This window comes from Colobus angolensis, unplaced genomic scaffold (genome assembly GCF_000951035.1).
Source record: "Colobus angolensis palliatus isolate OR3802 unplaced genomic scaffold, Cang.pa_1.0 Scaffold181, whole genome shotgun sequence".
Taxonomy (NCBI): domain Eukaryota; kingdom Metazoa; phylum Chordata; class Mammalia; order Primates; family Cercopithecidae; genus Colobus; species Colobus angolensis.
The window spans coordinates 4,627,412-4,641,005 of NW_012114944.1; the positions used below are offsets into that span (position 1 = coordinate 4,627,412).

At 47.1% G+C, this 13,594-nt stretch overlaps 1 protein-coding gene across 1 annotated transcript in view; it reads left to right on the forward strand.

Moving 5' to 3' along the window:
* COL15A1 (collagen, type XV, alpha 1) overlaps positions 1-13,594 on the forward strand; it is a 128,885-nt gene that overhangs the window by 75,263 nt on the left and 40,028 nt on the right. The window contains exons 12-16 of the mRNA XM_011939492.1: positions 2,452-2,505; positions 4,165-4,224; positions 5,422-5,514; positions 6,684-6,809; positions 7,713-7,775. Of these exons, the coding sequence (XP_011794882.1) occupies positions 2,452-2,505; positions 4,165-4,224; positions 5,422-5,514; positions 6,684-6,809; positions 7,713-7,775 (396 nt within the window). The remainder of the gene's footprint in view (positions 1-2,451; positions 2,506-4,164; positions 4,225-5,421; positions 5,515-6,683; positions 6,810-7,712; positions 7,776-13,594) is intronic.

Below are 13,594 nucleotides of genomic sequence, written 5' to 3' on the forward strand. Positions count from 1 at the left end.
CTGCTATATAGACACATGCACATGTATGTTTATTGCGGCACTATTCACAATAGCAAAGCCTTGGAACCAACTCAAATATCCATCAATGACAGACTGGATTAAGAAAATGTGGCACATATTGTCTTGGCAATGCAGGCTCTTTTTTTGATTCCATATGAACTTTAAAGTAGCTTTTTCCAATTCTGTGAAGAAAGTCATTGGTAGCTTAATGGAGATGGCTTTGAATCTATAAATTACCTTGGGCAGTGTGGCCATTTTTTAAATTTTTTGTTATTGAAAATCGAAAAATGGAATTTTTATATGGAATACTATGGAGCCAAATTTTATATGGTATACTATGCAGCCATAAAAAAGGATGAGCTCATGTCCTTTGTAGGGGCATGGATGCAGCTGGAAACCATCATTCTCAGCAAGCTATTGCAAGAACAGAAAACCAAACACCGCATGTTGTCACTCATAGGTGGGAATTGAACAATGAGAACACTTGGACACAGGAAGGTGAACATCACACACTGGGGCCTTTTGTGGGGTGGGGGGAGTGGGGAGGGATAGCATTAGGAGATATACGTAATGTAAATGACAAGTTAATGGGTGCAGCAAACCAACATGGCACATGTATACATATGTAACAAACCTGCACATTGTGCACATGTACCCTAGAACATAAAGTATGATAAAATAATAATAAAAATAAAATAATGAGCTTCAAAAAAGTATATTCAAACAATGGAACATTATGTAGCTAACAAAATTATATTTGTTAGAAATATTTAATGATGGGGGAAATGCTTAGCATATAATGTTAAGTGAAAGAAGCTGGTTATAAATCTGAGTATATTGTGTGGTTAACTATTTAAAAATACACATATGCAAAAACACTAGAAGGAAATACCCTTTGTAAATGTTGGTAGCTGTTGCCTCAAAGTGGTGGAACTGTGGAAGGTTGTTAGTTTTTTAACACATTGTGGTTTAATACATTTTCCACTGTGGTGGTGGCTTACAATTTTTACAATAGATTTTTTAAAGCTCTGAGAAGGAAGAGAGAGAGAGACAGACACAGAGGGAATTAGAGATAGAATGAGAGACAGAAAGAGAGAGAGAAACAGAGACATGGTTGATGTCTGATGAAGACAGATTCCTGCTAAGTGTCCACGTTAGGGATCTGCAACGAATTCAGATGAATGCCCTGATTCCTGAGCAGAGTCTAAAAGCACAAGATTGTCAAGAAGGCACCCACCCTGGGATATCTCCAGGATCAGCTTTTTTTGTGTTTTGTTGTTGTTGTTGTTGTTGTTGTTGTTTGTTTTTTTCTTGAGACAGGGCCTCACTCTCTTGCCCAGACAAGAGTGCTATGGCGTGATCTCGGCTCACCACAACCTCCGCCTCTCAGGCTCAAGCAATTCTCCTGCCTCAGCCTGCAGAGTAGCTGGGATTACAGGCGTGTGCTGCTACGGCCCGGCTAATTTTTTTGTTTGCTTGTTTGTTTGTTTTTAGTAGAGACAGGATTTCACCATGTTGGCCATGCTGGTCTTGAACTCCTGACCTCAGATGATTCAGCTGCCTCAGCCTCCCAAAGTGCTGGGATTACAGGCGTGAGCCACTGCACCTGGCCCCTAGGATCAGTATTGGCAGATATGTGACAGAGCCAGGCAAGCTATACTGCCATGGTGACTCTAGGTCAGTTTGAATCTCAGAGTCACCATGGCAGTATAGTTTGCGTGGCTCTGCCACATATCTGTGGCCAGTTTTCTTCACTTCTCTCTGTCTCAGTTGACTCATGCATAAAATGGGAATCATAATCATAGAACCTACCTCTTGATTTGTGAGGATTAAATGAGTTTATACATGGAAAACATGACCCAGCACATAGTACATACTCAAAAAATTAGCTGTCTAGAATTATTTTACAGATGAGGCCCAAAAAGGATTAGAGCTTTGCTCAAGATCACGTAGCTCCTAGGGGTCCAGTAGGAGTGAGAGCCTTTGTCTCTGGACTTTTTGGTGCTTTGGTTTTCTGCACTGTCTACAACCACTGTCTTCAGACGAGAGCCAGAAGTTGATTAGCAAAGTCCACACTGGTCACAATGATGTCATTACATTTCTAAGGACTGACTAATAGATCTTAGCAAATATATGGAGAATGTTGCCCTGGAAATGAAGTAATATATTTAAAAATCTGTGTTGTGGAACACAAGTGAGAGAGAAGACTGATTGTCAGGTGTGTCAAATGCCAGGCTCTTCCCACTAGTCATCTGGCAAATAGGTACTGAGAGCCTATTATCTGCCGGTACAGGGCATGCTGCAGTGATGAGGCAGCCTCTCTCTTCACGGGGCTCACTGACTTCAGCCCAGTGCAAGCCCTAGCTCATGCACGGGAATGTCGTCAGAACTCAGCAGCCCCATGTCCCAAATATGTTGTGGCCATGTTTTAACCAAATCTTCTTGTTTTAGGCTCAAAGAGAACATGTGGGAATGAAAGGACAGGCTGAGCCCAAAGGAGAAAAGGTTTGTGCCGTGACTATCCTGGGGAACACTTTGGCTCCTGATCAAGTGTCCTAAGCATGTTATTTGGGTTTGATTTAGTCCACTTTGATCAAGCGGATCGCAGAAGCAGCAAGAGGGCTAACCCCAAAAGAAATGGACTTGTAGGTCTGGGAGAATCATGAAAAGGGCACCGGGCAGTTCTGGCCGAGTCTCTTCTCACCACCTGGTGACTGTGGCCAAGTCCCTTGACCTCCGTGGGCCTTGGCTTCTCTATGGAGTATCAAAGGGTCCTGTGATTCCAAACCTGGCTCTGCCACACATCTGCGGCCAGTTTTCTTCACTTCTGTGTCTGAGCTCTGGGCTCTGCCCCTGATTTTCTTCCTGGGAAAATGTTGGGAAGACAAGAGCTTCTGAGGACCACAGGCCTAGGTTTGCCTTTTTGTAGCTGTGGGATCTCCTGAAAGTTCTTTACTATTTCTTTGCTCCAATTTCTCCATCTGTAAAATGGGGGTGGTGATGATGACCCTCTGGTATGGGATGACATGAGGGGATGTTTATGGAAGTGCTTTAGCTGGTGTCAGTCACCGCAGGAATAACAAATTCCTCTTACCAAAACACCTGCTGGTGCTAAGCTGTTCCCAAGGGGATGTGTCGACAGTGACCCCAGTCAAGAGATCCTGCCCAAGGAGCCTGCTCTGGCCATAGGCGGCAACTTGGCTGCCTCTGGGAGCCTTCTCATCCCCACCGTGACCCTGGTCCTCTGCCCGCCTTGCCTCCCTCCAGGCTGCATGGAGGCCATTCCTTGTGGCAGATGATGCTCCCGTCCTGGGACCTCCTGAGTGCCCACTGGAGTGTGGGGAAGGGAGGGCCAGGGCTGGGGAGGGAGGTGTCCTCACTTGTCTCTGCCTCTGGCCATCTCAGTGGACTTCAGATGCCAGCAGGGCTCTGGGGGGCAGCAGAAGGCTCTGGGAGGAGGCCTCACAACACACAGATTTGGGGACTTTACTGTGGACATTTCCACTCTCCTTTTGGCGGATCTGGCCATCCTGTCACTTTGTCAAAGAAGCCACTTCCCCGGGCACTTTTTGACAGCCAAAACCTCCTGGGATGCCACTCTGTCATTTTCTTTCATCTGCCTCCTTTCCAAATGTGTGCTTCTGTCATTTGAAAAGCATTTTCTGGGGCACCAGCCTTGCGCCAGATGCTGGGACCTGGAGGTGATTCAGGCACTGTGCCTGCCCTTGAGGGGCACATGGTCCCAGAGGGGCAGGCTGCGAGCAATGATGTTGCTGTAAAGGTCACAGGCCCTGGTGGGAGGAGCAGGTGGACAGGGCAGGCTTCAGGGGAGTCCACATTGGGCCTGGGCACTGGTGTTCTAGCAGGGCCCAGACCAGAAGGTGGAGATAAATCCTGGAGGAAGGGAGGGTGTATGCGATGCATGCTCATGCTGGTCACCTCTTTCCACCACAGCCCGTGCCCTCCAAGTATGGCTCAGAAACAAAGGGCTTCTGAGCCCTGGGGTGGGACAAGGCATTCCCTTGAGCTGTCTCTGCGAAGGACAATGCCATTTTTCATTCCTGTGTGATCCTGATTTTAAAGATGAGCATGATTTCTACAGAAAGATGGGGAGATGGAAGGAACAGGGTTCCAGCACTTCACTGAACATTTTGTTCTCTTTAGGGTGATGCTGGGGAGGAGATTCCTGGCCCGCCTGAACCTTCTGGGCCTGTTGGACCCACGGTGAGATTTCCATCCAGGCTTGTCACACACACAGGTGTAAGACCAGGGATGTAGCCAAAACAGCCACAGGCTGAGGACTCTCCTTTTTGGCCCCCAAAGTATCTTGCAGTCAGACCCCAGGGCTTTCTACCCCAGTGTGCAGCAGCAGAACTGATTTCTATCCAGTTTAAATCCTGTACCTTGAATGTCCCAGAAGTTCTTCAAACTCAACACTTCCTAAACTGGACTCATTACCCGTGCCTCAGACCTGCTTCTCCTCCTGGGTTCCCCATCTCTGGGAATGGCACCCCATCTACCTGGTCAGCAAGAGAGAAGCATCCTTGAATAGTCAACTCGCTTCCCCAGCCCTGTCCAGAGTGTCCCCAAGTCCCCCTGAGTCTAGCTGTGTAGTGTCTCCTCCTCTTCTCTTGGGCAATGGCACCAGCCTCCTAACTGGCCTCTCTGCCTCCATATCACCACTTCCCTTCCCGCACACACATGTGCCCACCACTGTGACCTTCCTAAACACAGCTGTAACCCCGAAACCCAGCTCTTCCTTGGTGCCTCTCGGGGGTGCTCAGTACACACACATTCAATGAATAAATTAGGCCCTGCCTGGTTCCTGTCTTCAGGAGTTAAGTACCGGAAAGGTGTTTTGGAGATTCCCCTTGTTCTTCAGATACATTTGATGCCATTCAAGTATGCACTGAGGGCTCTCTGGGTGCTCAGCCTCCTGCTGGACTCTGGACGCCCAGTGTGTCCCAGGTGTGGGCTGGCTCTTGAGGAGCCCTAGTTTAGAGAAGCTGACAGACACATGCACAACTAAGCTTCAAGTCACGTGGTCCTAGCATCTCATTGAGAACTTGACAGAGGCTAGTGGGAGCACCACGGAGGGAGAGAAGAATTCTGCTTGGAAACGGGTAGGGAGGGCTTCGTGGAGGAGGAGACTGTGGAACCGGGCCTTGAAGGATGAGTCGGGAATTGAAAGACAGGAAAGGAGGCTGAGGACGTGAGTGGGCTGCACAGCTGGGAGGTGGCAAGGAAGAAGAGTAGCTGTAGAGGGGAGTGGGAGAAAAGTCAGAGAAAATGGGGAGCAGAAGTTATCGGGCTACGGGACGTAGGAAAAATTTCCCCATTTTGGAGAAAACTTTCAGCGATGTGGCTGTCCTTGGAGTCTGGCAGTTAAATGCAAGTTGTGGAAATTTCTTCTCTCTCCAGGTGGGAGCAGAGGCAGAGGGCTCTGGCCTGGGCTGGGGCTCGGACGTCGGCTCTGGCTCTGGTGACCTGGTGGGCAGTGAGGAGTTGCTGAGAGTGAGTGTGAAGGAGAACACGACCTGGTGTCTGGGACTGCCTTCAAAATAACCCCAGAGGGAGGGACGCTGGGGTGGGGGACAGATGGAACTGGACTGGCCGCCTCTGGGGTTGTTGGCGGTGAGCTCGTGGGGGTTCATTCTGCTTTTCCCTGTACCTGTATATATGTTTGAAATTGTCCACTTTGATCAGTTGCATCGTAAGTGAGTATGAGCCTACATTTATCTTCAGGACCTCCTCGCCCCACCTTCTTCCTTTTCCTGGTGGGCTTCTGGAGTAGGCTGCCCCGCAGCAGGTGTGCCCAGTGCCCTTCACCTCTGCCAATTGGCTTTCGATCCTCCCTCCCCCTCCTCTCACCCTATTCATTAAAGAGAACTGCTGGCCTTGTCTCTGGGTGGCATATTCTACTTCAGCTTCCAGAACCTTCCTGAAATATCCTTCCCTTATGCACCCTCTCCCTGCCTCCCTCTCCAGACTACTCTTTCTCTTTGGTGCCTCTTGCTCCCCTGGCCTCCTGCCAAGGCGGGGGCTCCACCAGCCCTTTCTGAAATTGCCCCCTGGGGAGTTTCTTCCTTCTCTAGCTGCAGCTGGTGCCTCTGTCCCTGAGCGCCTGTGCTGAATCCCTGGTTGAAAGCTCCACTTGGCTGCTCCTCTGCCTACTCCTCATGGCCAGGGCTAGAAGGGTTCTGGACTCCGTAGTTAAATGGAATGGGAGTCAAATGAATCTCCTAGCCTGGTGGGATCAGCCAACCCAGCAATGGTCTAAAAACACTAGTGCACTTCAGAGAGAGTTTTAATAACAAGGCTACACAACAAGCAGTTTTTGACTGACCTCACAGTTAATCAGAAAACTAAGTTCGCCAGGGTACCTCTCAGTATTCCAACTAATTGGATCTTTCTTGTATTCAGCCTTTTGGGAGAAAACACACTATGATGGGCTCAGAAACACTGAGATTCAAATCCCAGTTCTCCTACTAATTAGCTGTGTTTCTGAGAGCCTTTGAGTCGCAGGGTCTCACTGAGCCTCAGTTTCCCCATCTGCTCAGTGGGAACACCAAACCCTACTTGTAGGATTGTTGTAAGAATTTGAGAGAATGTAGGAAGCACATATATTCAGTATCTCATTCGGTTTTCCCCCACTGTTTCTAACAGAGTCTCCGTGTTTTTAGGGTCCTCCAGGGCCCCCAGGGCCACCTGGCTTACCTGGGATTCCGGGAAAACCAGGAACTGATGTTTTCCTGGGACCCCCTGGATCTCCTGGAGAGGATGGACGTGCTGGTGAACCCGGGCCCCCGGTGAGCAACTGAAGTCTTCTCCCCATCTCTGCGACTGTGGGACTTCCTTTAGCCAGGGAGGGGAGTACAGATGGCAATACCCAGCACTGTCCAAGTTTCGCGATGAGGAGAGAGCAGCTAGCTGTTTGTAAACAGAAATCCTCCTCATCTGAATCATTGCTGAGATTTGAAAGAAGCAGCAGCCAAGAAAAACATCATCCTACATATTGTTTTGCTGCTTTATCATAATCAGTACAGATGGTCCCCTACTTACAAATGGTTCAACTTAAGATGTTTTTGACTTTACAATGGTGCAAAGTGATACACGTTCAGCAGAGACTGTACCTCGAGTACCCATGCAGCCATTCTGTTTTCACTTTCAACACTTTATTATAAAATAGGCTTTGTGTTTGATGACTTTGCCCAACTATAGACTAATGGAAGTGTTGTGAGTATGTTTAAGGTAGGCTAGGCTAAGCTATGATGTTCAGTAGTTTAGGTGTATTAAATGCATTTTGGACTTAAGATATTTTCAACTTACAATTGGTTATCAGATATAGCCCCATTGTAAGTCAAGAAACATCTGTACAGGAGACACAGATTCATAAAGAATCTTGGAATCATAGGCCATCAGGGCTGGGCCTGGGGTAGGAGACCCCTGGAGACCATGTGGTCCAACCCTGCCTCTAACTTCCCCATAGAGGAGGAAATGTGATCTGGAGAGTAAAGGACTGTTAACCACAGGTGCACAGTCAGCAGTGACCCAGCCTGGGCCAAGGACTAGGTTCCTGCCTTGCACCTGACATGAGGCCCTGGGCCCACCATCCTCACCTGCCTCCCAACCCTGCTCTCCTTTTCTAGCAAACATGTGTACATGATTCTTAGCAGAAATGTTGTGGGTTGATTTTCACTGATGTTCCCCAGGGCCCTGAGGGACAGCCTGGAGTTGATGGAGCCACCGGCCTTCCTGGGATGAAAGGGGAGAAGGTACGGGGAACACGGGAGGGTCCTAACACATGGGAGCCACCGGGCTCTCACTACTCTCTCTGACCCCTAAGCCTGACCTTGCCTCTTATGTGACTGACCACCTGGCCTTCTGAAATCCCCTGCTGGCCACTTCTGCTGAATGTCCCCGTCATGGGACTCATCATGCCCAAGCCTGAACTCAGCACCTTCCCTGCCCACTCTTGTGTGTCCCTAACTTCAGTGAATGGCATTGCCATCTACCTGGTCACCTAGAGCCAGAAATGGAATCTTCTCTAACTCCTCCTTCCCTCCCTTTCCTGCTATGATTGGTCAGTGCCAAGATGGCCCAGTCTGACCTCCACATCTCTCACCTTTCTCTCCCCACTGAGCTGGACTCATCTCTTCTCACTCTTACGGTGGCCTTGGGCTCCCTGTCGCTGTCCCATTCTCTCCACCCACCCTCCAGCCTCCTGCCCAGTTCACCTTCTCATAGCAAGCTCTCGTCAGCCCCTGCCCTGGCTACTGAGAAAAGATCAAGGGCTCCACTGCCTGCAGGACACACTCTAGCTCTGTGCAGACCTCTGGCCCTTCCTGATTCGCACAAGCTGCCTCTCTAGCGCATCCCCCAACTCCTCACATGGCCTCTTGGCCAGTGGGCTGGTTCTGCCCAAATGCTCTGGGCATGCTTTTCCCTTCTGGCCTCCTGGCCTTTGCACATGGTTTTCTCCCTGTTTGGGATATCCTTTTCCATTTTTTCTCATCCTCCAAGACCCAGTGGGAAGCTGTGGGAAGCTCTCCCTGACTCATTATGAGCAGAAAGCACCCTTCCTTCCTCCGCTTCCTATGAGCATCATAGGAAGTTCCCATGCTACTGACAGTGACACTAAAGGTGTTAGCTAGCCTGTCTGCTCCTCACCCCCACCCTGACATAGAGCATGTAGTACTGCCTCTCTCTCCTTAGAACCTAGCACAGGCCTCTATTAGTGTTTGATGCATGAATGAAATTTCCTTTGGAGACGTTAGTCCGCTTTTCCCGGAGTCTGGCCTGCCTTCATCCTCTTCATTCTCTGTCTGTAAGCTGGTCCTGCCTCCTGTCTGCAAGCCTGCGCTGGTGCTACCTAGGGCGTGTGTGTGTAGGGGGGGTTCCTGCCTCTGCAGTGTTCACAGCTTGATGAGATAAGCCATGTCTGTCAAAGGAAGGCAATAAAGACCAGGTGAGCCCTGTGCTAGGGATGCGATCAATGGGTTTTACTGGGGCCTAGAGGAGGAAGAGTCCCTCTCAGCTGGGATCGGAAGTGGGGCCTTCTGTGAACCTCTCATGGATAAAGACGTGGAAAATGCTGACTCTGTAGACACCATCATCATTGCTGATCTGAATTTCTAGTTTCCGTCAGCTCTGGAGTATGTTTATTTTAATTGGAGCCATAACTCAATTTTCGTGGAAAGCTTATTTCTCAGAAAAAGAAACAATTGTCAAGCTTTATAGAACTCATTTTACATGTACCAACGGTTTCATAAGAAATTAAATTTTGCAGGAAGCACCACAGACCTACACTCTTCTTACCTGTTCTTCTTCCAGGCTTCCCCCACCCACCCACACACACCCCTCCCATACTGTGTCTCAAACTTAAAGCTACCCACACCCACAACTGCATACAAAACACCCTTGCACATGTACTCTGCAGCTGCTTGAAGAATCAGCAGTGCACGGAGCAGCAGGCTTGCCTAGGGTGAATGTTGGAGACCAATCATATTTGTTTCTGAAATTTGCTATACATCTCAATTTGTTGCACTGTGCACATATGAGATTTTCTGATCAAGTAAAAGCAGACTTGGAAGAACTTAGAAATGTGCATCTGGAGACCTGGCGGGAAACCTTGCACATGATATTTACGTTAAGAACAGAACAAAACAAAACAAAACCAATAAACCAAGGTACATATTCAGTATGTAAAAATAACAAAAAATGTGCTAAAGGAAATGAACAACTTCAGGGCTGTAATAGATCATAAGATCCAAGGACTCCCCATCAACAATATCTTTCCTTCAACTTGCATACCTCCAGTGACAAGGAACTCATCTCCTGCCCAGGCAGTGCCTTGCACCGTTGGATGGATCCACTTGTAGGGAAGTCTTTCCATTTGCTGTGGTGAAATCAGCCTCCCTTCTCTTTAGCACAGCACATAGACCAATCTAGGCAGTTATCTAAAATGGAGTTTTCCCTACAAAGAATAAGGTTCAGGTTATTTAGCTGGAAAAAAATGTTTTGTATATAATAATTATTATTATAAAATATGAGATTGAGATCAAAATATGATGCTCATTAAGAATTCTTCAAATATCTTAAGTACGAGCTAAGCTATGAGGACACAAAGTCGTAAGAATGGTATAACAGGCTGGGTGCGATGGCTCACACCTGTAATCCCAGCACTTTGGGAGGCTGAGGTGGGCACATAATGAGGTCAGGAGTTGAAGACCAGCCTGACCAACATAGTGAAACTTCATCTCTACTAAAAATACAAAAATCAGCCAGGTGTGGTGGCACACACCTATAATCCCAGCTGCTTGGGAGGCTGAGGCAGGAGAATCGCTTGAACCTGGGAGCCGGAGGTTGCAGTGAGCCAATATCGTGTCACTGCACTTCAGCCTGGGTGACAGGGTAAGACTCCATCTCCAAGAAAAAATTAAAAATGATTGATACAACAGACTTTGGGGACTTGGGGAAAGGGTGGGAGGGGGTGAGGGATAAAAGAGTACAGATTGGGTACAGTATACCCTGCTCAGGTGATGGGTACACCAAAATCTCATAAATCACCACTAAAGAACTTACTCATGTAACCAAACACCATCTGTTCCCAAAAAAACTATTGAAATTACAAAAATTAAAGTATTTTTAAATGGCACCTCAAAAAGAATTTATCAAATAGATTATTCTATGCTGAGTTCGATGATAGAAATATTCCTTACTTTATTTTTCCCAAATCAAGATGAGCAACTAACTCTAAGATCTTTAGCCCAAGAAGGAATAGGTGAGGAGTAGCCTGCTTTCTCAGCAGTAGAATGTTTCTAGAAAGAATGCAGAAGAACTTGCTGGAGAAGACGGATCTCTGAAAAATCATTTCTTTCTGCTTTTGCCCCGCAGATTCTGCCATTCAGTTCTTTGGAACACACCTGGTGTTAACAGTTGTTGATTTTCTACTTTCAGAATCTAAATCATTCATGTTATTCTGCAGTCTCAAAAGGTACTGGGACACCCAGGCAGGAGTTTGTGCTTGGAAATTTTCTTCAGTGTCCGGAATTACTGAGGAATGCTGAATTGCCAGTAATTGCCTTTGAGTAATTTCACTGAGCTGCCAAACTGTCATTGTAAAATCAGCTTCCGTCTTTTCCATTGATGTAAGAGAAATACAGTTAAATCACCATCACCTTCCCTTTCTCCAAGCAATCCCAATTGGTCTCTGAACAATTCTCTAAACCTTGTATAAGAAAGAATAGAGAAGTAAGCTGCTTTTGCCTAGGACCCAGTAATGGGTTTAGACCTTCTAACAACATGTTTAAAAGAAACACTGAAATAGTTGCCTAGTTTCCTATTTTATATCTTCTTTCATCATCAGAAGTGTTTGGTTCAACATCTGGATTATAGGCCTCCATAAAATTAAATAGATGGCTGGGTGCAGTGGTTCACACCTGTAATCCCAGCACTTTGGTAAGCTGAGGTTGGTGGATCACCTGAGGTCAGGAGTTCGAGACCAGCCTGGTCAACATGGCAAAACCCCGTCTCTACTAAAAATACAAAAAAATTAGCTGGGCGTGGTGGTGGGCACCTATAATCCCAGCTACTCAAGAGGCTGAGGCAGGAGAATCGCTTGAATCCGGGAGGCCAGCGTTGCAGTGAGCAGAGATCGTGTCATTGCACTCCAGCCTGGGCAACAAGAGCGAAACTCCACCTCAAAAAAAAAAAAAAAAAAAAAATCAAATAGACCATAGTCAATTGTAACAGAAAAGAAACTGGTTATCAGTATTACAAACAGCAGAAGGAAAACCAACAGACATCTGCAAGGCAGTAAGATGTGCTGTCTCAGAAGCCACACGGGAAAAAAGAATTATCGTCTCCATTAGGTTCTTTGAGGTTCCTGTGTGCTGAAATTGAGTAATGTCCTTAGAAAATCCAATTCACCACAGTAAACCAACATTTTGAATCAATTCTAAACCACGATGTTGTAACACACAGCACTATTGTACCTCATTCCTTTGCAATGTTTCCATTAGTGAACTGATATCTTCATATTTCATCACTTTTAAAACCATACTTGCAGCTCTGCTATTTGGAATTCCAGGATTGCATGCATGCCCTCACTGCACAAAAATTCTCTCATTAAGAAATAATGTACAACTCCAACATCACCATTTTGGGAATAGGAACCTTCCTCAGCCTGTTCATTGGAGCTCCTCCTTTTCACCCTGCCTGTTCACATAAATTCCAGTAAGATGGGCTCTTCTACCCACAAGTTAATCTACTCATGTTCCAAGCTGATGGCCATCTTATCTGTGGGTCAATGGAATGGATTTGAATACTCTCTTTTTACCATGTCTAAGCTGGATAAAATCATCTAAGACCATAAACCAAGGCCCATGATATCTTCTAGAACTTCCTTTGAAACTCTATAAGATGCACTCTTGATTGGAAAGGAATGAGGAAGGCAACTGAAATAATTCAGTTTTTCACTTTATAGACATAATTTTCTGTAACAAGATCAGCTGGCAACGCAGCGACAAGGTTTTTAGAGGGAGGCTATTTTAGTTTCTGTTTCACAACAATCCTGATGGTAGTTTGACTTGTTACTGAAAAGATGCACAAGATTGTCACTTTCATTGAAGACAGATTGCAATGGGCAGCCAGCAACAAGCCAAGAGAAGCAGACATAGCAACTGCAGCCCCTGGGTTAGGCAGTAAAATGGGCATCCAGTTATTGCAGTCATATTTCCACTGCAGGTGGAAGGCCACGCTTACTTTCTCCCTGTTGAGGCTGGCCAGCAGGGAGGTGACAGAGCCCAGTCACTGTCACTTCCTTCACTGAGTACACTTTCTCCTCCCACCTCCCCAGAATGGCCAGAGTGTCCCTGCTGGCTCCTTTGCAAGAGAGGCACCAAGGTTCTATGGGGCTGCCCTGGGAGACCTTATGGAGGGCTTTGATTGCAGAAATTCCTTGCCACTCCAGCCTCAGAGCCTGCCTCCAGAGCCTGGTGCCTTACCTGGAAGCCCAGCCCACCCTCAGCCCCTGTGATCCCCATTCCTAGGCCAAGAACTGGGTAGTGTGTCGCAATAGGAAAACACTGCAAGACATGGGACCTTTCCCTTGCCCCCCGCATGCCCCCAGACGTGAGGCATTTGTCTTCCTCCAGCATCAGGCAGAAGCCCTCACCTAGCAAATCCACGAACCTCACCCATGAGAGCAGCCAGTTCCCTGAAGAAGGTTATCACAGCTACCAAGCAAACAGCATGGGCCCATGTCTGTGAAGGAGAAAGGGGGAGATTGTTGCGTGGTGTTGCCTGTTGTGTGCAGGCAGTTTTGCTGGACACACCATGGCCTCATCTTTCTCATCTACCCTGAGAGTTTTGCTTAGGCTCATACTCAACTAGAGTCCCAAAGATTCAGAACTGGAAGGAACCTGCAGATTGCTTTAGTCCCTTTTTTTCTGTGCCGTGGCAGAGCCATGGGACTTTGTGGAAGTGCCTTAGGGCTGGTAGGTGAGCGACAGAGCAACTCTACTTCAAGCATTTATTAAAATTAAATTTTAATTATAATAGTAATATATGAATATAGTTTTCATTGCTTCCT